Here is a 24742-nt window from a genome sequence, read left to right as displayed (position 1 = left end):
TATGTATACCCACAGATGATTCATGTTGATGTATGGAAGAAACCATCACATATTCTGATTGCTGAGGGATAGGGCAGCGGGTGAAGATCCAAGCAAGAACGACAGAGGTTTGGAGTACAGAAGTGGCGATGGAAATGGAGAAATCAACACATTCAGGTTTGGGGCTTGAGCAACTAGGAATATGATGACATGATATGAAAACACTGCTTTCATTTTCTGGGATGGGGAAGAGTAAGAAAGGAACGGGGTGGCAGGGGCGGAGTGGGGGAGGTTTGAAATGTTCTGTTTGAACGCAACAGGTTTGAAATCCTTAGTTGTTGAGTTACAGTGGGGTGAATGGAGGAGGAGTCTGGAGTTCAGGGAGGAGCTGAGCTGAGAGGAGGGGTTTGACTTCTGATAGCTGAAACAGGTGGGCTCTGGTGCCGGGGGGGCCTTGACTATGGCCTTACCTCTGTAACACCAGGCTGACAGGGGGTGAAGAAGGGCTGTGCCAGGAGGCTTGCAGATTATGGTGGCAGCGTGAGTGTGTTCTGCTCTGGCCTGTTTCTCCAGGGGCATCAGCAGCTGGGGCAGTGCGGCTCACCAATGGAAGACCCTGGTGACGGTTGGGAGGATCCAGGAGAGAAAGAAGTGAAAAAGGCAAGCGCCTGCCCAAGCGGCTTTTGTAAGGGAACATGCTGATGGGTGGGGCTTCCCTGTTAGCTCAGCTGGTAAAGAATCTGCCTTCAATGAGGGAGACCTGGGATAGATCCCTAGGTCTGGAAGATCCCCTGGAGGATAGCATGGCAGCCCACTCCAGTATTCTTGCCTGGAGAATCCCCATGGACAGAGGAGCCTGGAGGTCCATAGTGTCGCAAAGAGTCAGACACGACTGGGAGACTAAGCACAGCAGAGCATAGCATACTGAGGGGCAGAGGGGTCCTAGCGTGTGCAGGGTGCGCTGAAGGCTGATGGTGATGGATGGTAGAAAATGTGTGAAGTTGGTAAGAGAGAGATCTGCGCGAAGTCAAAGGCCTTCAGCTGGGGAGTACGAAGCCAGTACTTCCCAAGTTTGATGTGTGTACATATCATTCAGAGATCTTGTTAAGACAGAAATGTAGACTCAGCAGCTCTAAGGGGCCCTGAGATTCTGCCTGTCTCACAAGCTCCCAGGTGAGCTCCATGTCACTGGGCTTGGAGAAGCAAAGACCCTTGGTCACTAAATCACGGCATCACCAAGTCTGACTGAGCCTCAGTTTCCTCAATTGTAAAGTGAAGTTCAAACTGAGGATATTTAAGGCCCTTCTACCTCTAACATTCTTATTCTAAAGGAAGAGAAAAAATAACATTTAAATTAAACTGATCTGAGTAAATGACAATATTCTGAAAGGAGGAGTAATATGTTAAAAATCTGTGTGCCAGATATACTATCCTAGGTCTTTTTCTCCTGTGTTTCATTCATTCTAAGATATTAATTTTTGTCACTTTCAATTGTTTCTAAAACCGATGACTCTTTTTTAAAATTGATGACATCTTAGATTTAGAGAAATGTGGCAGTATATGTTAGTGTTATACTATCTGTAAAATTTGCCTTATAAAAGTCTACTTGATTATTCAGATTCTTTCGTTGTGATAATAGAGTTACACTTTATTCACACACACACTAAGAACTCTGGAATCTGCCTTACCTTATGCTATAGTCACACACTTGGTGGCAGCAAAACCTAAGAACTGATGGCAAAAGCCCTAAGTAAAAAAAAAAACATCAAACCTCAAACAGAACAAACTGGTATTGGAGTAGCAGCCTCATCTTTCAAATGCTTCTCATTTACAGGGCAGAACACTCGAGCAGATGGAACAACAACCCTCCCAGAGACAAAGGGAGGGTGGAATGGATATGTTCTTAAAATGACAGGGGCTAATGCTGAAGTGGTCATAATGTTTCACGCTAGGAACATGTGGAAAGGACAACTTAAGAAATTCAAAATTTGCAGTATACAAAGAGAAGCACCATATTAGAATGATACCCATCTAAATGTTGTAAAAAATAGTTATTTTAACAGGATTCACAACAGTCTCCAGTGAAGCTGAATTGTAAAGCGATATGTCTAGAACAGACAGGGGTATATACCCTCAGCATGAATTAAGGGAAACCCTTAGTTTGAACTGTTCTATCAGTCATGCAGCTAAACATAAACCCCCCAGGAAAGCAGTGCAGGACAGATCTCTGCCCTGAGCACACTAAAGGGTGCTCCTCTTAATCGGAAAGGCACTGCAAAATTCATAAATAAGTCATCTAGGACAGCTTCTGCTAATTCACCTACTTAAACTGTAACACCATACCAATCAAGTCAAACTCAATCCCTATTTATACTGTCTGCAGGCTTCCTCCAACATGCCTAAGACCAGAAAATCGAAAACCCAGTATCAAGTGTTTTTAAGAATATTTTTACACCTTTTGAATAGATACATCAAAAAGTTCTCTTTGACAAGTTATTTTTAATAAGTCAAAAGATACAATTGGCTGGCTTCAGCAGTCTCTTAAAGTCAAATTAATAACCAACTTCTATTTGGTTAAAAATGGTCCATATGATAGAAAGGAAGTGACCAAGAACACCCCTGTCTGATAGTCTGGGAATAAATCCTGCTTTCTGCACTGTCTCACCTAGCCACTGATACCTACTTGGCCACATTTCTTTAATCATTTTTCTAAGAAAAATCAATTGAGGAAAACAACATATGAATCACTGGAAAACAGTCATATGATCCAATTAAGTCTCATTTTTAAAAGGACAGGTGGCTAGTAGTTTACTGTAAGCAGAGGGTCACTGGACAAGCTTTCAGCTCCACCTCTCAGTACTCATCACAGTTACAGGAACTGCCCAAGGCGGGGAGCACAGCTGAGAGCTCAGGAAAAAGATTCAGGGTGAAACTGGATCAGCCCCTGCAGACTGACTACAAAACAGCTCTCAGGATAGCAGATCCTGTGCTGCTGCTGCTGCTGCTAAGTCGCTTCAGTCGTGTCCGACTCTGTGCAACTCCATAGACGGCAGCCCACCAGGCTCCTCTGTCCCTGGGATTCTCCAGGCAAGAATACTGGAGTGGGTTGCCATTTCCTTCTCCAAGAAGATCCTGCGAGGCAATAAGATAAGGCTGCTGACCACAGAACTAGCTATTGATGGGTCTCTGGAAGCAACGTGACAGTGCTGGCTTGGGGCTGTTTGTTTTAGAGGCAAGAGGACTGGTCACATTTCCTCATTAAAGATTCTAAACAGATAGCCTGCTGGAAAAAAAGCATGAGAACCTTTGTTTTATACGCATGTCCCTCTATTATATTACCAAGACACCTTAAAATCGAGTTACAGGAAATATGGGCAAATGAACAATGAAGCTCTCTTTTTAATAAAACCACTCCAAATTTACTCTGCTACTAGGACCCTGATTCCTGACCTGTTAGCTTACTGAGGAGCCATGACAGATTATCTCTGCAACCCTAACCCTACGAATGCCTGAGGTGTGAAAGTTGTGCACCAGAAGTTTGTTGAATGAATGACAAAACCTCCAGAGCCTCAAGTCAAATACTTTGCATTTATATACGGTATGCTTTTAAATCCTTAATAGCATGTCACAAAACAATTCTACTTAATGAGATGTTAACTTTTGCCAAACGGTCTCCAGAGAAAATGAGTTATTAATCACAATTCTCCTTTAAGAGCATTAATATATTTAACTGGAGAAGGCAATGGCACCCTACTCCAGTACTCTTGCCTGGCAAATGCCATGGACAGAGGAGCCTGGTAGGCTGCAGTCCATGGCGTCGCTAAGAGTTGGACAGGACTGAGCGACTTCACTTTCACTTTTCACTTTCCTGCATTGGAGAAGGAAATGGCAACCCACTCAAGTGTTCTTGCCTGGAGAATCCCAGGGATGGGGGAGCCTGGTGGGCTGCCGTCTATGGGGTCGCACAGAGTTGGACACCACTGAGGCGACTTAGCAGCAGCAGCAGCAGCAATATATTTAACAAATGATCCACTTCAGTATTCTTGCCTGGAAAATCCCATGGACAGAGGAGCCTAGAGGGCTACAGTCCATAGGATCTCAAAGAGTCAGACATGACTGAAGGACTGGGCATGAAAAAGCAAGCATACCAAACATTTTAAATGTCATTTAACAAATACAGACTCATTTTTTTTTTTTCCCAAAAAGCCTAATCACCCCATCATGGAGAGAAAAACTTAAATAGGAAACACCTGTGCATTTACCCTAAACCCAACAATCTTGAGTTGCACCAAAAAGATCCAGAAATGTTCCTGTTCCAATCACAGCAGACCCACAGTTTTCTGAGCCAAAGCTCTTGGCAGGCAAATGTTAAAGCCTCAAATAGATTAGCTGAGTGGTTTCATTTGGGTTGCCTGTGCACGAGGGTGTATTTCACTCTTAACACACAAGATGATAAAGGCATAGAATGAAATTACCATTGCGTTACCTATTTCAATGTCGCTGTCAATATTCAGTGTCTCATTAGAAGGAAACATGGTCCCTTTCTTGTAATGCTGCTTACAGACTTTTAAAGCAATCCTGTTGTCTTCGCTTTCTCCATAACCAAGGGTTCCCAGAGATAAGTTCCTTAGCCGATGAAACTATTAAAAATAGTTAAATAAAAATACTTATGAGCCTAACAAGTTTCATCAGAAGTTACAACACATGGAACATACATTTAACTTTTTTTGTTTGTTTGTCTCATATTCCTCAACAGAAATCCCCAAAAGTAAAATACTACAAGGTAATTTTCTTGGGTTGAGTAAAAACATACTGCCCCCACAGTACCTGAAACTAAACACGTGGACAGAGGTTCCCAACTACTCAGAGCCAACTACTATCTCTCTGACCTCCTAGCCCACTACCGGCCACTGGCTCCACCCACCACCTCCCAAGCCATGTGGGCCTCCAGGCAGTTCCTGGAACTCTCAAGGCACACTCCCGCCTGGGGCCTTTGATGTGGCCTTTGCCTAGAAGCCCAGGTTATCTATCTGCAAGGTTCACTTCAGACCTTATGCAAATATTATTGCCTCCAGGAGGCCTGTCCTTATCACCCAATAAAAATTATAAACATCTATCTCTAATATACAGGCATCAACAGGCAGTCCAGTCTCCTCCCCTGCTTTATTCCAGTTATCATTTTCGACATACCTCTGAGGACCCAAGCCATCTAGACCCACAGCTTATATTAACACAGCTTTCCCATCTGCCTATCTGCACTAACACGGTTTTACTGGCCCCCATCTCACCAAAGAACTGGTGCTTTTGAATTGTGGTCTTGGAGAAGACTCTTGAGAGTCCCTTGGACAGCAAGGAGATCAAACCAGTCAACTCTGAATCAAGGAAATCAACCCTGAATATTCATTGGAAGGACTGATGCTGAAACTGAAGCTTCAGTACTTTGGCCACCTGATGTGAAGAGCCAACTCATTGGAAAAGACCCTGATGCTGAGAAAGACCGAGGGCAGGAGGAGAAGGGGGTGACAAAGGATGAGATGGTGTCACCAACTCAATGGACAAGAATTTGAGCAAACTCCAGGACACAGGTGAAGGACAGGGAAGCCTGGTGTGCTGCAGTCCATGGGGTTGCAAAGAGTCACATACAACTTAGCGACTGAACAACAACTATCTTTATTAACATGGATTTATTATTCCAGGAAACTTTTCCCCAGGAACTTAAAAAACAATAACTGTATTGTTTATTTCAGAAACATTGAAAAACCTCAAACAAATGACCGATTTGAAGATTCAGTCTAACAACTTCCAAGACTCTTTGAATACCTCCCCCAAACCCTCACAGGGGTTTGGGGATATAGGATTGCTATATCCACCAATCCTAAACTATTTTATGAGGATCTTTACCCAATTCTTATCAAGCTCCCCTCACACTGAAAGACCTGCCTTAAACCAGACTTCAAAATCTATATCTGGAGTTTGCACTCTGCACCCTACGGAAAATAGTCAAGGAGCACCCTGACTATTAGTCAACAGAGCACCTCTGTTACTACTGTTAGCAGTGAATTTAGTTTTGTTCTCAATATACTTTGTTTTGTTCATTTGTTTTTGGTGGGGTGGTGTTTCAAAGAATCAACATCTAGTACTATTTCACTTCTTTTCATTTGCCTGGCTCTCCCCTCTAGCATTAAGTTCTATAAGGACAGGGGTTTTGTCTCTTTTATTCATGATGTATCCCCAGTGTGTTGAATAGTACCTGGTACATAATAGGTAACAAAATATTTATGGATTGAGTAAATGGATGAATGAAAGAATAAGTATTTCTCTCCTTTAAACACTTTCTTCAGGCCTACCAATCTGGTTTCTCAGTACTGCCTACATATGTCATGTCCTACTCCATATTCTCAGGGCTCAGCTAAGCTTATTAATGATAAAACACCAAAATTGAGACTTAGAATCTTAGATTTGATCTCTCATTCATCAAACCTTCTGAGAATATAAGCCTATTTTTAGCTATTTGGCTATCTGATCTGGGATAATGTAATCTCCCAATAGAAGTGGGTGGGAAGGGATAAATACAAATATAAATCTTAAAAAATAAAAATTTAAATCGGCAAAATCTATTGTATGGAAATGTAGCTACAGAAATAGCAATAAACACTTTTTGTCCTGGGTGTTCTTTGGAAGGAGTGATGCTAAAGCTGAAACTCCAATACTTTGGCCACCTCATGCGAATAATTGACTCATTGGATAAGACTCTGATGCTGGGAGGGATTGGGGGCAGGAGGAGAAGGGGATGACGGGATGAGATGGCTGGATGGCATCACCGACTCGATGGACGTGAGTTTGAGTGAACTCCGGGAGTTGGTGATGGACAGGGAGGCCTGGCGTGCTGCGATTCATGGGGTCGCAAAGAGTCGGACATGACTGAGCGACTGAACTGCACTGATGCAAAATTTTAAATCAGAACATGTTATATATCTTAATATGTTATATATACCAGAATATACGCATACTTTTTTTTTGCTAAGACAACAGGTCAAGGTCAAGTATCAATATATTCTTCAAGTTTAGATATTAATAATTCACAACAAAAGACTTGCCTGATTAATAGCAAAAAAGATGCTGTCATATGTGTCCTCTTGGGTATACACACTGCAGCTGTAATCATCTTCATCTGAACCAGAATATCCTTTCAAAAACAGGTGCTTAAAAGCAGCAGTGTTTTCTTCTTTGAAAGCAACGACCAGCTGGTTACTTAAACCAAAACGAATAAGCTAGGAAAGAAAATAAAATAGAAATATATGTATTTTACCATTTTCCAGGGAAGGCAAATACCTTCTTACTATCATTAACCCTCACCTATAAACATCAGCAAGAAAAATCTCACTGCTTTGGTTTCTATTAATCATATCAATGTCAAAAGACAAGAATTCTTCCTCCTAGAAACAACCTCATCAAGCTACATTAGCAACTTGAAGTAGCATAAAATTAGAAGAGGTGACCACTCCCAGTGACTAATACCCTTACTGGCCTTTAATGACAGAGAAGGAGAAGAGAAAGGAGAAATTCAAAGTTAAGCCTGAATCTATTTTTCTTTTTTTTAAAGAGATATGCTATTTTTTCTTTTTAAAATTTTTATTGAATATAATTGATTTACAATGTTGTAATAGTTTCAGATGTACAGCAAAGTGATTTATACATCTATATAAATATATACATTATTTTTTATATTTTCTTCCATTATAGGTTATTACAAGATACTGAGTATATTTTCCTATGACATACAGTAGGTCCTTGGTTATCTAATTTGAATCCATTTTTCTTATACTTGCATTTCAAATTAATGGTTTTCAAAACTGATATACATCTGACCCTTGAACAATATAGGGGTTAATCTAAGCATGATTTATAGTCCACCCTGAGGGTTCAAGGACTCAACCAACTGTGGATCATGGACTGTGTAGCACTGCTGTATTCACTACTGAAATATATCTCTATGTAAAAGTGAATCTGTGTGATTCAAGCCGGCTATGTTCAACCATACTTAGTAAACCACTAATTCTCGTGCTTTACTGTTTGATAGTCAAATCTAAATGATCTGACATTTAGAAATCACAACTGTTGTTAAAAATCATAACTGTTTTGCATGAGACTTTTTAAAAACACTTTTGAAAAGTGGCCTATATAATACTTCCTCTAGCTAAGAGGTAATTGTCATCAAAGGAATTCAATTCCTCTAGCTCTGCAAGAACTCACATAAGATTTACACCTAAGCGTTCCTGCCTCCAAGATCTACAGCATCAAAGCACCACACAGAATAACAGGGCTCACTCTACCTCCGTGATGTCAAACCCACTCATTGTCACCAAGCACCCATCTTCTTGTGATAGAACTTCTACTTATTCCCCTTAAACTGTATCATAGCACAGGGTTAGATGCCAAAGTCTCTCTTCACCAGGAATGAGTGTATTCTTTCTGCCTTAAAGTTTTCCTCTTAGAATCTAATAAGGAGAAGAAATTAGCAGGCACTGTTTACCCCCAAACCCAAGACATTCCACACACAAACAGCCTCTCTCTCCACTCACACTCAAATGGACACTCTCTCACACTCTCTTGCACACTTGCTCTCACACTCTCATAAATACTATCTCACATACCCTGTTTCATACATACAGCCTCACAAGTGCTCTGCTTCTCTCTCTCTGTCTCATGCACACACACAGACACACATATGCAACTGTAGAAGTCAAACCTTTATAAACCCTGGCCCACACACTCTTCCCCATCTCCCCACTTTATCTCCTCATCTGCTTTCCAAGACAGTGAGAGTCCAGAGAATTTGCCCCAAACTTCACCCTGCTAAAGTCACCAAAACAATTTGGGACTCTGCTGTCATATGAAACCAGCAAATTCAACAAGATGACCTTAACATTTGTGTTACCTGCTGTCACTCCACAGTTTAATTACTAGAACTTTCCGATGAACAGATGCTAATTTGCACATGCAAACTTACATACTCTTTTTAGTGATTTATGTCTTTTATTTTTCAAATTTTGTCTGACTTTTTAAAAAGGCTAAATAATTTTAAATAGTTACCACTTTTCAGCAATTATCATTCTCCAGGTACTGTACTAACTGCTTTACCTGCACTATCTCATTTACTAACACAACCACCCTATGAAAATGTTAATACTGTTACCCCCACTTCACATATGTAAAAACTGAGTCTCATAACACTGCCTATGTCACCTAACTAGAATGAAAGCCACGTCTAACTCCAAAGTCACTTCTATTATGCTGCGTGATTTTTCATTTGCAGAAAATTCTGATTTGGGGCCTCCCTTTTGAGGAAAGAATTTAGGTGCTCGCTTTCCAGAACTGCAACTGTTGAAGAATGTACACAGATGACACTCTTTAGTATCTGAGCCTCACCAGAGCACATTCCTCAAATACCAAATCAAAAGATTGAGCGATTGCTGAACCAGATGTTCTAAGGAAGATAGATAAGAAGTCCCACAACATCCAACCTGTGCTGAAAATCAAGCAGCCAAAGGCTAAAGGTTCTTTCAAGCATGTGATGTCTATCAATGGTGCCTGCAAGGAAATGATGGAAAAGGAAAGGTCATGCTGCTTTTCGAAAGCTATAAAAGTAAACCAGGGGACCAGTATACACATGACTGGGGGTTTGATTATGTACTGATACACAAATGAAGGGGCTTCCCAGGTGGTGCTAGTGGTAAAGAATCCACCTGCCAGTGAAGGAGACACAGCAGACTCAGGTTCCATCCCTGGGTCAGGAAGATCCCCTGGAGTAGGGAATGGCAACCCACTCCAGTATTCTTGCCTGGAGAATTCCATGGAAAATTCCTGGTGGGTAGAGTGCATGGGAGTCACAAAGAGTTGGACACAACTCAGCACACACACACATGCACATATATTCAGGAACTGGAATAGTGGCCATCACAATGTCAGAGTCAAGTACTGAGTCTGTCTATCCCGTTTTATACACTTGCAACCTGAGGTTGGGTACTTTTTCAGGTTGGAACAGCTAGAAATGTAACAGCGAGTCTGTCTGACTCACCTGTTAGTTCTCTTGACCACTTGGCCAGACAACCTCTCAAACTGAAAAGCTGCCAACTTAACTCTAGAAGAGGGGACATGAGAGTCCCTCTTCTCACACTCATAGTTAAGCTAAAGAAACCCGAAAAGTGAATGGGGAGTGAATAGCAGCATTCAATGCACTGATATTTTCAGCTACCATCTTATTTCCCTGGAGTAGGAAATGGCAACCCACCTCAGTATTCCTGCCTGGAGAATCTCATGGACGGAAGAGCCTGGCGGGCTATAGTCCACGGGGTTGCAAAGAGTCAGACATGACTGAGCAACTAACACCACCTTATTTAGATTCAAAACCCATTACTTCAACTTTGGGAATGAGAGAATATGGAGATATAATCTCAACTTGGACCCACCCCCATCTGGCATCAAGAACAAGAAATTCCCTCCATACTGTTGTTAATAGAACAAGACAAGATCCGCATGTATAGCCTCAAACCAGGTCTAGGTAGGATTCCCCAAACATCTCAGTAGAGAGAAACCCTGAGGAGGAGATCCTGAGGTCCCCTTCTTACTATGGCAGAATGAAACATACGCTACAGAACAAGAGTGAAGAAATGATGGAGGGCTGGTCCACTACAGAGCAAGGGTGAAGAGATGATGAAGGGTTGGTCAAATGATTTTATTTTCAAGAAAGGAATGACAAAAATATTCATTCTAGCCCCACTAACTAGATTTTGAGATTTGCTGAGACTATAAGACAGAAAAATAATCACATATTAAGTGCAGCCTGGCAAAGATTGTGAATTTAAGACCTGATTATGAAATCAATGGAAGAGAAAATATTCTGTGCCAGGTAAAAACAAGATACCACTCTAATAATATACAAAGAATACGGGAGGAAAAGAGCAGATCTAGCAAAAGAATGTAGAAACCTCTCTCATGATTATAAATTACTGCAGAATGCAGAGTAGGAATGTCTTTTAAAAGATGTTTCTTTCCCATCAACCTTTATAAAACACCACCCATTCCATTAGACTTGAGAATGGAGTGCTAAAAGAGACAGAAAAAGAGGAGGAGGGAAAGTGGTATTTGAAGGAAAGAAAGATATTCGAAGATTCCATTCCAATTATATATTACCCAAGTAGCAAAATTTATTAGAATGACCCTACAGGAGAATACAAGTTTAACCACCTCAGTTTTATTAGGAGAGGCAGGGGAGACCCATCCAAAAAGTAAATGATCAAGTCCCAGAAATATTTTATTAAAAGTGAAATTAGTGATGTAGCCAGCACAGGGTACCAGTAAACCAAGAAAAACCACATGTTGAGCGATCAGGCAAGGCTGGCGGGGGAGGTGGACTTCAAATAGCAGCTGAAATATGAGGGAGAAAAGAGCTCCTCTGTACCTGGAGGAAAAACAAGGCAGGGGCCAGAATCATTGAGTGTGTCCATCTGGCTGGGACATGGGAAGAAACAGGAGATGAAAACCTGTTGGAAAGGCAAGTTGAAGGAGACTATGGAAATCTGTGAATCCCAGGCCAGAGAGTCAAAATTTAGTTCTATGGGAAATATGGTTCCACAGAAGTTTCTGAGAAGAGACACAATAAGAGCATTCTAAGAAAAATTAATCTGACATGCGTATTGAATGGACTGGTAGGCTTGGAGATTAAAAAGGTAGGCATAAGATGAATTCCAGAAGCAGCCTAGTTAACTTATGTGTATTTCTCAAGTGCAAACTCTGAGGCTCTACATCTGGAAAGAAACAATATGAGAAAAAGAGTGCAGACTCTAGAGCCAGACTACCAGGGCTCAAACCCTGACTCTGCCTCTTCCTGGCTGAATATATGCATGCTAAGTTGCTGCAGTCATGTCCAACTCCTCATGACCCCATGGACTGTAGCCTGCCGGGTTCCTCTGTCCCTGGGATCCTCCAGGCAAGAATACTGAAGTGGGTTGTCATTTCTTACTCCAGGGGATCTTCCTGACCCAGGGATTGAACCTACATCTCCTAAATCTCCTGCATTGGCAGGAGGATTCTTTATCACTAGTGCCATCATGGCAAATAGATGGGGAAACAGTGGAAACAGTGGCTGACTTTATTTTTCTGGGCTCCAAAATCACTGCAGATGGTGATTGCAGCCATGAAATTAAAAGACGCTTACTCCTTGGAGTAACAGGCAAATTTGGCCTTGGAATATGGAATGAAGCAGGGCAAAGACTAATAGAGTTTTGCCAAGAAAATGCACTGGTCATAACAAACACCCTCTTCCAACAACACAAGAGAAGACTCTATACATGGACATCACCAGATGGTCAACACCGAAATCAGATTGACTATATTCTTTGCAGCCAAAGATGGAGAAGCTCTATACAGTCAGCAAAAACAAGACCAGGAGCTGACTGTGGCTCAGACCATGAACTTCTTATTGCCAAATTCAGACTTAAATTGAAGAAAGTAGGGCAAACCACTAGACCATTCAGGTATGACCTAAATCAAATCCCTTATGATTATACAGTAGAAGTGAAAAATAGATTTAAGGGCCTAGATCTGATAGATAGAATGCCTGATGAACTATGGAATGAGGTTCATGACACTCTACAGGAGACAGGGATCAAGACCATCCCCATGGAAAAGAAATGCAAAAAAGCAAAATGGCTGTTTGGGGAGGCCTTACCAATAGCTGTGAAAAGAAGAGAAGTGAAAAGCAAAGGAGAAAAGGAAAGATATAAACATCTGAATGCAGAGTTCCAAAGAATAGCAAGAAGAGATAAGACAGCCTTCTTCAGCGATCAATGCAAAGAAATAGAGGAAAACAACAGAATGGGAAAGACTAGAGATCTCTTCAAGAAAATCAGAGATACCAAAGGAACACTTCATGCAAAGATGGGCTTGATAAAGGACAGAAATGGTATGGACCTAACAGAAGCAGAAGATATTAAGAAGAGATGGCAAGAATACACAGAAGAACTGTACAAAAAAGATCTTCACGACCCAGATAATTCCGATGGTGTGATCACTGACCTAGAGCCAGACATCCTGGAATGTGAAGTCAAGTGGGCCTTAGAAAGCATCACTACGAACAAAGCTAGTGGAGGTGATAGAATTCCAGTTGAGCTATTCCAAATCCTGAAAGATGATGCTATGAAAGTGCTATGAAAGTGCACTCAACATGCCAGCAAATTTGGAAAACTCAGCAGTGCCCACAGGACTGGAAAAGGTCAGTTTTCATTCCAATCCCAAAGAAAGGCAATGCCAAAGAATGCTCAGACTACCGCACAATTACACTCATCTCACACGCTAGTAAAGGAATGCTCAAAATTCTCCAAGCCAGGCTTCAGCAATATGGGAACCGTGAACTTCCTGATGTTCAAGCTGGTTTTAGAAAAGGCAGAGGAACCGGAGATCAAATTGCCAACATCCGCTGGATCATGGAAAAAGCAAGAGAGTTCCAGAGAAACATCTATTTCTGCTTTATTGACTATGTCAAAGCCTTTGACTGTGTGGATCACAATAAACTGTGGAAAATTCTGAAAGAGATGGGAATACCAGACCACCTGACCTGCCTCTTGAGAAATTTGTATGGAGGTCAGGAAGCAACAGTTAGAACTGGACATGGAACAACAGACTGGTTCCAAATAGGAAAAGGAGTACGTCAAGGCTGTATATTGTCACCCTGCTTATTTAACTTCTATGCAGAGTACATCATGAGAAAGGCTGGGCTGGAAGAAGCACAAGCTGGAATCAAGATTGCCGGAGAAATATCAATCACCTCAGATATGCAGATGACACCACCCTTATGGCAGAAAGTGAAAAGGAACTAAAAAGCCTCTTGATGAAAGTGAAAGAGGAGAGTGAAAAAGTTGGCTTAAAGCTCAACATTCAGAAAACGAAGATCATGGCATCCGGTCCCATCACTTCATGGGAAATAGATGGGGAAACAGTGTCAGACTTTATTTTTCTGGGCTCCAAAATCATTGCAGATGGTGACTGCAGCCAGGAAATTAAAAGATGCTTACTCCTTGGAAGGAAAGTTATGACCAACCTAGATAGCATATTCAAAAGCAGAGACATTACTTTGCCAACAAAGGTTCGTCTAGTCAAGGCTATGGTTTTTCCTGTGGTCATGTATGGATGTGAGAGTTGAACTGTGAAGAAGGCTGAGCGCCGAAGAATTGATGCTTTTGAACTGTGGTGTTGGAGAAGCATCTTGAGAGTCCCTTGGACTGCAAGGAGATCCAACCAGTCCATTCTGAAGGAGATCAGCCCTGGGATTTCTTTGGAAGGAATATGCTAAAGCTGAAACTCCAGTACTTTGGCCACCTCATGCGAAGAGTTGACTCATTGGAAAAGACTCTGATGGTGGGAGGGATTGGGGGCAAGAGGAGAAGGGGACGACAGAGGATGAGATGGCTGGATGGCATCATTGACTCAATGGACATGAGTCTGGGTGAACTCTGGGAGTTGGTGATTGACAGGGAGGCCTGGCGTGCTGCGATTCATGGGGTCGCAAAGAGTCAGACACGACTGAGCGACTGATCTGATCTGATCTGATCTGACTCCTTGGAAGGAAAGTTATGACCAACCTAGATAGCATATTAAAAAGCAGAGACATTACTTTGTCAACAAAGGTCCATCTAGTCAAGGCTATGGTTTTTTCCAGTGGTCATATATGGATGTGAGAGTTGGACTATAAAGAAAGCTGAGCACTGTGGTGTTGGAGAAGACTCTTGCGAGTCCCTTGGACTGCAAGGAGATCCAACCAGTCCATCCTAAAGGAGATCAGTCCTGGGTGTTCTTTGGAAGGACTGAGGTTTAAGCTGAAACTCCAGTACTTTGGCCACCTGATGTGGAGAGCTGACTCATTTGAAAAGACCCTGATGCTGGGAAAGATTGAGGGCAGGAGGAGAAGGGGATGACAGAGGATGAGATGGTTGGATGGCATCACCAACTCAATGGACATGGGTTTGGGTGGACCCTGGGAGTTAGTGATGGACAGGGAGGCCTGGGGTGCTGCGGTTCATGGAGTCGCAGAGAGTCGGACACGACTGAGGACTGAACTGAGCATCTGGGAAGCCTCTCCTGGCTGAATGGCCACATGCAAATTACTCAACTGTCTCTGGCTCAGTATTCTCATCCATTCAAAGGGAGTAAAAATTGAACCTACCTCATGGAGTCTAGTGAGGCCGAAATGAGCTAACATTCATAAAGCACTTACTGTGCCTACCACATGGAACTGCTGGGCTACGTGTGAGCTGTCAGCAGGTGTAACACATTCCAACTATATTCCCAAGACAGTGCGGAGCATCTTAAGTACTTCATACACATCAATATATTAATTTAACTAACAAGGTAAGAGTCTATGCTGGAGACAAGATAGTGAATACGGCAAATCATAAGGTGATGCAGTTTTGAAGGAAGCATCCATGGAATTCAGTAGCTATCAGGACCAAAAAGGTAAGTCAAAGAGGGTGATGATATTTTATGCCTAGGTGAGTTAGAATATTAATAATATTAATAGATCAAAAACTTGAAAGCTAGTTTGGCAAGAGAAGTAATTGGGGAACAATTAAAATTAACCAAATGGCAAAAGGGAACATTATTTCTTCTTCCAAGTTATACTAACAATGCACTACTTTATAGGCTGCCAAAATTAAAACTTCAAAACCACGAATTAAAATGAAAAAAAATTTCAAAGAAAAAAAATCTAAGCATGTACATTTAAGAGTGACCCTGCCTCTCATCTTTGTTTCTTTGGAAGTAGCTTGCTTACCCTAAAATGTGATGAGCTGGTGCGGCATGTCATGCAGTAACAAGACCTCTTTATGAATAAAGAATAAAGATGCAACTTTCGTTATGGCAGGAACCACCTCTCTCATTTCTAAAGCATATGGAGCTATTTTTAGGAAGCTATTTATTTTTGTGTTCTGGAAATCAAATCTTTAAAAACACTTACACTGATGACAGAATGATTATTTGCTCATGGAGCCTAATATTCCAAATCAGTACTGTTTTTTAAAGGACACATGTTTCAAATGTAATTACATACAGAGAAGCCTTCCTAAAACTGGTTCAGGCCCCAAAACTAGATGACAACTTGGGTGACTGCTGTGATATTGATAATAAAATACTTAACAATTTCAATTTAAGCAAAAAGTCCCAGTGCAGCCTTTATACACTCCTGATATACTCCTAAGTGCCTAAGCAAACACTCCCCCACCTTACCCAGGCCTGCCTGGGGAGGTAGGTGGGGCGTGGGTAAGGTTGAGGAGTGTTTACTTAAGCATTTAGCTTCTGATGAAAACTTAGCATTACTAGCATTCTGTAAATCCAAAATCAAAATGGTCTGAAATGCAGACTTCAAAAGTATATTTAAATAAGATATATTTGAAGAAAGATGAAAGATTTCAAGAACACAGATCACTTTGGGCCAGGCAGCCTTCACCAGCCTTGTGTCTCATTCAGATATAGAAACCCTACCCACTTCAGATCTAACACTATCTATATTTACACAACCCGTGAGAGATGACCTCAGAGCCCCTTACTAAAACAAAGTCGTCATCTAAACTGAACTTCAACCTACCATCTGCCCTCCAGAGTCAACATAATTTTAGAGGTTTATGAACATGAGTGTGTGGCCTTTTCAGGACAAAAGTCAAGTGGCAGAACATGGAAAAACAGTTTCAACTTGGGGGAAGAATAAAAAACAAATGAACTGATAATATCATTTACCTGTGTGGTGACCATGACTATCTTCAAAATCTGCAAACCCATTTTCCATGGAATCTGTTGTCTGGCTCGGAATTTTTCACAAGGGTTCATGAAGTAAAACCTCAGGTCTTCTCTCAGACATTCTTCTTTCACCTCTGAATCAAGATGAGCCATTGTGTCTCTGCAAAGATCAATTTTTAAATACACTGAACAGCCTGAAATGTCCTGAAGAATACTTTCCATTCACATATTTTACCCACTCTTTAAAGCAAAACTCTCTCTAAACAGTGAAATCCTTTTCACTTTAGAAATCTGAAAATGATTCAGGATCCTCTATCACTTGCCTTTACATATAGCTATCCATCTTGTTCCAAATGGCCACTATCAAAATTATAAAAACAGGATTTTATTTGCAAGACTTGTCAATTCCAACATCTTAATATATACCATTCACTCGTTACTAGAGTATGAACAATAACTAAATGGAATACTTTCATGATATTCTAGGTTTGAAATCCCAGAAATTTAGCACAGACTACTAGAATTAAATTGTTACGGAAATAGAGAATCTCTGTTTTGTAACTCTGTTCTGAAAAGACTGTATCTTGCATGATATATCAGTGATTATGGGGGCTTCCCAGATGGCACAGTGGAAAGAATCTGCTTGCCAAGGCAGGAGGTGCAAGAGATGCAGGTTCAATCTCTGGGTCAGAAATATCTGCATCCTTGGAGTAGGAAATGACAACCCATTCCAATATTCTTGCCTGGAAAATTCCATAGAGAGAGGAGCCTGGTGGGCTACAGTGCATGAGGTCACAAAGAGTCCGACATGACTGAGCGATGGAGCCTCAGTAATTATAAGATTTCAAACTATAAATCACTTTAAAGTTAATATATCATCTCTCTATTTATGCCTAGTCAGATATTTCTGGCATCTCATACATTAGAAACATTTTGCTTTTACTATTTCAAGGACTCTGAACTCAGAAATGGGGCACATGACTGAACCGAGGCCAAAGAGAAGCAATGAGATGTGGACACAGGACTGTAATTATAACCAATGGAAGAGATGTAGTCTTTCCACTAAGTAGTCCCTAAAGCGGGCTGTGCAAAACATCCATTGGGAGAACAGAAAACATTAGTACTTCTATTTTAGTCTTCATCTTCAAAACAAAAAAAACTGAGCTCTACTGACAATATATAAAATAACAGTGGTAATATAATAGCATATATTTTATTAATATAAACAAATATATACACATTGGGGATATGTGCTTAACTTTTACTGATGAATGCATAATCAGCAAAGTCTGGGGATCATAGACCTAAAGCATAGACTGAGTCTAGAATTCCTAGAAGCCATTTTAACCATCTCTTCTGGAAGCCATTGTAGGAGAGCTTGCCAAGGAGTGGAGCTAACAAAGAACAGACAAGATTGCCTAATGACAGTGTCTGAGTTCCTGGAGCCAGCTGTGCCTGAAGCCATCCAAGACTTTCAAATTGAGTCAACAAATTTGGGACTTAGGTCTCTTTAAGTTCATTTCTGTTTCTTGAAACAAGAAGTGTCTTGATGGTAAGTTTAAGAAATAAATTCTATTAAGTTTAGCCATCATTCAAGCTACTCATTTCTCAGAAAATGTTTATAATTGGGGGTCATTCTTGGGGATCTTTTCACCTGAAATATTGTAATGATATTTTATATTGACTTATGACTTATGTAGCTTGACTAACAAACTTAAAAGAAACTAAAAAAAAAAAAGAGATGCTAAAAAAAAACTATATTAAGAGTTATTTTAAGACTTTTTAAGGCTTATATTCAGTTGCTAATGATTTTCTATTTTTAAGTTGATTTTTAGACCTCCTATTTCCAGAATTAATAGGCCAGGTTATTTTGCTGGAAAGAAGAGAGGAAGAAGGAAGGAAGTTGGGAGGGAGTGGGGGAGGGAAGGAGAGAGGAAGACGGAGAGGAGGGCAGGGACCCACACTGAGAAATGAGGGTCACAACCCAATCCTTCGAGCCTCGTGCCTGGGTGACCCAGGGTCAAACTGTCAGCTTGCTTGGTTCAGGGAACTTCAGACTGGAATTGCCCTCCCTCTCCTGGCAAACACATGTAGACCTCTCTAGATGCTCATCCTGGGACTTGGGGAGCTCCAACAAATAGCTTATAAAGCACATGGACCAACAGGTACTAAGACATACCAGGCCCACGAGGAAACCAAGCAGCACTAAACAGCAACTTAGAAACAGCAGAAGCAGAGCCAAGCACATTAGACTCAGACACAGGTTAAAAAACAACCATGCTTACCACATTCAAAAACACACAGAGGTTAAAATATCTGTAAGAAAATCTTGGGGGAAAAAAAAAAACTTTTAGAAATGAAAAATCAATGACCAAAATGAGTCTCATTTCAAAAGAATAAGAAGACTTTTTAAATGTGTTTTCCCTGCACCTGCTATAGTTATGTCCTGATTCCATCTAACCAAATTACTGAGCACTTGCTGTGCTGAGCGACTGTACTGGGTTCTTAGGACATAAAGATAAATAGGTTCCCTGAAGCTCAGATGTTCAGCATCCAATAGGAGAGACAGACTTGTTAACACAAATGTGTAAGTTATCAATCAGCTCAGCGGATGCTGTACTATATGGAATCTAGAAAAATAGTACTGATGAACTTATTTGCAGGACAGAAATAGAGATGCAGACACAGAGAACAGACTTTGGACACAGCAAGGTAGGAAAGCAGACAGTGGGATGAACTGAGAGAGTAGAATTGAAACATATATTAATACATTACCATGTGTAAAACAGATAGCCAATTGAAGTTGCTCTACAACACAGGGAGCTCAACCCAGTACTTTGTGACAACCTAGAGAGTGGGCTGCCGTCTATGGGGTCGCACAGAGTTGGACACGACTGAAGCGACTTAGCAGCAGCAGCAGCAGAGGGTGGGACGGAGAAGGCAGTGGTGCCCCACTCCAGTACTCTTGCCTGGAAAATCCCATGGACAGAGGAGCCTGGTACGCTGCAGTCCACGGGGTCGCATAGAGTCGGACACGACTGAAATGACTTAGCAGCAGCAGCAGCAGCAGCAGCAGCAGCGGGTAGGATGGGGTGGGGGGTAAGTGGGGGAAGGTTCAAGAAGACATATATGTACTTATGGCTGATTCACATTGTTGTATGGCAGAAGCCAACACAATATTGTAAAGCAATTACCCTCCAATTAAATAATAAATTTTTTCAAAAGAAAAAAAAAATGTATCATGGAAGCAAGGGAGACAGATTCAGAAAGCCAGAGAAGGAATCCCATTACGTGTCCTAAATACATGGAGTGGTAGATGCTACAGGGCTCTCGACAAGAAGCATTGAGGGAGGCATTTCTAAGAATAAGGTGACATCTTAACTGTGCCTGAGAGCCACAGCCTCCAACAGGAAACTTTAGACCCCTGAGAACACGCCTGTGGAAGCCTTGCGGGCTTTAGTATTTACCACCATCACTTCAGTGGCTCCGTGCAGCTAATGTATTCATCCTGATGATTCACAATGTCTTTTCACTTAATAAAATGAAAAGGGCATCTGCAAAGTTGTGATAGCACCCTGAAAATAAGGCCATGGAAACTCCTCCCTAGAACATACCCCCAGTCCCCAGTGTGAGAAACCCTGTACAGGAGGTTGCTTTCTGGAAAACAGTGGTGGAAATACAGGGGCAGTAGGTCAAGTGCTTGGTGAATAGCTGTGAGCCAAGCTCTGCCAGAGACCTTCTCCTGCCTGCCAGGAGCTCAGTCCAGTGGAAGGGAGAAATGTGAAGAGATAAGAGTACAATAAAATGTGTTAAGTGCTCAAACTGAAGTATTCATTGAGGGCCCTGGAACAGACAGAAGGAAATTGATGCACCCCAACTGCTCCAAGAGGCTTCAAGTAATTCTTCCAGCTGCTGGTTTCAATTAATATGGCCACTAAATGTTCAAGAAATGGTATTTGACATTAAAATTAAACTAATAAAACTAATTAAAGAAGATAAGTTTTGGTCAAGAAAAAAAGGGCAAAGTACCAGATAATGATCATGGGGATCACTTGTGGTGTTAAATTATTCACACTCCTGTATCCTTCCCGACATTTTTCACTGAGGTAGACAATAGGGCTTCCCTGATGGTTCAGCAGTAAAGAATCTGCCTGCCAGTGAAGGAGATGTGGGTTCAATCCCTGGGGAGGGGAAGATACCCTGGGGAAGGAAATACAACCCACTGCAATATTCTTGCCTGAAAAATCCTATGGATAGAGGAGGCTGGTTGGACACGACAGAGCAACTGAACACACGTTTAGAGAATAACTGCAGTACTCCTAGCACTAAGGAAAAGAAAAAGAAAAATGAAAAGGGCAGCATGGAAACCTTTCCCCTCAAGCATACAGGAGCCAACAGCTGAAATACAGGATGTGCACAGAATGTACACTGGTAGAGACACATGTATGCTTAGTTGCTCAGTCATGTCCCACTCTTTGCGACCCTGCCAGGCTCCTCTGTCCATGGGATTCTCCAGGCAAGAATACTGGAGTGAGTTGCCATTTCCTCCTCCAGATGGTCTTCCTGACTCAGGGATTGAACCCATGTCTTCTGCATCTCTTGCATTGGCAGGGGGATTCTTTACTACTGAGCCACCTGGAAGCTAGTATTAGTCAAATATGATCAACTAATGACAGAATGATAGAAATACAGAAAAGAATATTAATGATACTTAGGTTAAAAAATTCTGGTATCTCAAGGAAAATGCAAATGTGTAAGCTTTCTAAACTCTACATTTCTGAAGGTTCTTTCTTGACCTATTCTTCTAAATTTGTGGATTTTCCCTAGTTCTCCCAGTAGGTGAAGGGTTTTACACAAAGGGCATGCATATGACCATATTTTAAGGCAATCATATGACCAAGGGCAATTCCAACTTTAGCAAATCAACAGCCAAAAGAGTTGATGGAAGCTTGAAGTTTTGAAAAATAACAAAACAGAACAAATTATCAGCAATTTTTAACCTTGCTAGGATCGTAAACCCCCAAGGAACCTGTGAAGGTTTTTGACCTTTGCCTTGGAAAAATACACATATCAGTTTCAGTGATGGTACCTTGTTCCCATGAGCACAATTTGCTCAGTAAATATGCTAACCAGCTCAGACTGCTACTTCTTTTCAGCTTGTAAGGCCCTTGCTGCTGCTATTGCTGCTAAGTCACTTCAGTCATGTCCGACTCTGTGCGACTCCATAGACGGCAGCCCATCAGGCTCCCTCGTCCCTGGGATTCTCCAGGCAAGAACACTGGAGTGGGTTGTCAGTTCCTTCTCCTATGCATGAAAGTGAAAAGTGAAAGTGAAGTCTCTCAGTCATGTCCGACTCTTCGAGACCCCATGGACTGCAGCCTACCAGGCTCCTCCGTCCATGGGATTTTCCAGGCAAGAGTACTGGAGTGGAGTGCCACCGCCTTCTCTGTGTAAGGCCCTCGCCCTACTCAAAAAGAGGTATGAAAGCTTGTTTTCTACTGCAGTGACCTCCAAAGTGGGGTGTAAACACGCAAGGAAGGTATGCAAGACTGTCCACTGGGATAACAGTGGAGAAGACAGGGCTAGGGCTTCTAAGTGTATTAACCAAGCGAAGAGAAGTTAAGATTTACAAGTTTCAGTGTATGAATTATACACTTAAGATACCCTCACATGGGCAGAAAGTCAGATGCATGTATTTCACTTAAGTACACGAGGCAATATGGGGGGAGAGTGCAGGTTCCCAGAGCAGGTGGCGCCCTAAATTGGTTACAGCACATTCCCACCACTTAGGGTTTATATGAGCCCACTTAAGCATTTGTTGGAGTATATTATCCACTTTAGTTAATTCTCGTAAAATGAGCAAGGGAATAAAGATTCTTGCAAAACATCAGACTCCTTGTAAAACTAATGTAAATCTAAATTTACATCAAGAAAATGGGAGAGCTAACATTTCCCTAACACAACATTGGTTAGCCATGAGTTTAAAAAAAGATGAAATGAAAATCTGATCTGAAAAAAAGTTGGGAAATAAATAGATTTATCAAGAGAGTATTTAAAATGCTAACAAAATCTACTATTGTTACGTGATGAACCTGGCCCTAAGTGTATATATTGTACCCTAAGACATTATATAATGATGTTGTGAATGATAATCATACCATAAAGTCACTACACTTAGCAATTCTTTTTAACACCCTCATCAGTCGCATCCCTTAAAATGCTCGTTTTACCTGTCTTATAGTATATATGGTTTTCAGTTCAGTTCAGTTGAGTCGCTCAGTGGTGTCCAACTCTTTGCAGCCCCATGGACTGCAGTACTCTACGCTTCCCTGTCCATTACTAACTCCTGGATTTTATTCAAACTCATGTCCATTGAGCCAATGATATCATCAACCATCTCATTCTCTGTCATCGCCTTCTCCTCCCACCTTCAATCTTTCCCAGGATCAGGGTCTTTTCAAATGAGTCAGTTCTTCACATCAGCTGGCCAAAGTATTGGAGTTTCAGCTTCAGCACCAGTCCTTTCAATGAATATTCAGAACCGATTTCTTTTAGGATTGATTGGTTGGATCTCCTTGCAGTCCAAGGGACTCTCAAGAGTTTTACATACAATATATAAGTAAATATCCATTCAGATAGAGTAGATGTTCTTTTAACTGATGGGGATAAGTTATCAAAAATATTTGGGAGGATTTCTTGAGCGTTTCAGAATTGCAGCCCCACTGAGATGTGGTTGCTCTTTTGTTATTCCAGCTGATGTTGAGAGAAATTGATGTTTATTCCTCTGGCTCCAACAAATAAATGGAAAATAACACTGACAGGCAACCTTCTCTTATCATATCTATATAGATATCATGTATCATGCAGCAGTACGAGAAGAATGTTTTTGCTAACTCACAACTAGTACCTCCTAGTCACAGAGGATAGGGCAGGGGAAGTAGGGTGAACCAGTTTCCAAATCTATCCTTCTTCCTGCATCCTCATAACAGTGAACAATACTACCAGGCTGCCTTCCAGGAACTGACTTCTCTGTAGCTCATTTCCCAAGTCTATCCTTCTTCCTGCATCCCCTTCACAGTGAAGAGTACTACCAGGATTCCCTCGAGGAACTGACATCTGGGTAGCTCTCCAGGATCTGGTCCCAGTCATTTCCCCCCTCAACTTAATTGTGTACATAATTTTAAATGGACTACAATGAACCCCATTCCTGGTTCTGCCCCTTAGGGACAACCACTTTTATTTGGGTTTTTGTTGTTTCTATTTACTTTAATATTTCTAAATAATATTATTCCATAATTCTTTTCTCTTTGGGATATTATCAACTTATATCCTACTGAGGGAAATAAGGATATAGCTCTTATAGTTGCCCCCCACCAGGCAACATACATAGTTTACCTCCCCACTCATCTTCCTAACAAAGTTTTGATAAAAATTTTGGATAAATTAATATTCAGAACGTATGAAGTGAGTATGCAAATACTCTTTAGAGTGGAGCCATCAGTACACTGGGATTTTACATTCTCACTTACAAAATTTTCTTTCTGGAGTTAACTGCCTTTTCCCTCATTTGCTTAGTTTTCCACATACCAACCAGGGCTTTAGCATCAAACTCTGATGAATCTGCCAGCTCCTTTTCAGTACAGTCAGCCAAGCTGGGCATCCTGTCAACTCTCTTCTCCAGAGATATCATTCCTGTCACCCTCATCCTCCTATTCCAACTACGTGTGTTTTAGTTGCTCAGTCGTGTCCGACTCTTTGCAATGCCATGGACTGGGGCCCACCAGGCTCCTCTGTCCATGGGATTCTCCAGGTAAGAATACTGGAGCGGGTTGTCATTTCCTTCTCCAGGGGATCTTCCCAACCAAGGAATCGAACCCAGGTGTCCTTCACTGCAGGCAAAGTCTGAGCCACCAGGGAAACCCTCCAGCTACATGGGTTGCTTTCTAACCCCTTTTCAGGGGCCATCAATTTGGAAATT

General features: G+C 41.5%; 1 protein-coding gene across 8 annotated transcripts in view; it reads right to left on the bottom strand.

Annotated features, from left to right (window-relative positions):
* MCOLN2 (mucolipin TRP cation channel 2) overlaps positions 1–24742 on the bottom strand; it is an 89404-nt gene that overhangs the window by 55097 nt on the left and 9565 nt on the right. For all 8 annotated transcript variants that reach the window (XM_070786203.1, XM_070786204.1, XM_070786200.1 and 5 more), the window contains exons 2-4: positions 16765–16924; positions 7077–7250; positions 4466–4619 (exon numbers count right to left, since the gene is read on the bottom strand). In XM_070786203.1, the coding sequence (XP_070642304.1) occupies positions 4466–4619; positions 7077–7250; positions 16765–16917 (481 nt within the window). In that variant the 5' untranslated portion in view covers positions 16918–16924. The remainder of the gene's footprint in view (positions 1–4465; positions 4620–7076; positions 7251–16764; positions 16925–24742) is intronic.

This window comes from Bos indicus, chromosome 3 (assembly GCF_029378745.1).
Source record: "Bos indicus isolate NIAB-ARS_2022 breed Sahiwal x Tharparkar chromosome 3, NIAB-ARS_B.indTharparkar_mat_pri_1.0, whole genome shotgun sequence".
NCBI classification, from domain to species: domain Eukaryota; kingdom Metazoa; phylum Chordata; class Mammalia; order Artiodactyla; family Bovidae; genus Bos; species Bos indicus.
This window is presented reverse-complemented; position numbering and strand designations above follow the sequence as displayed.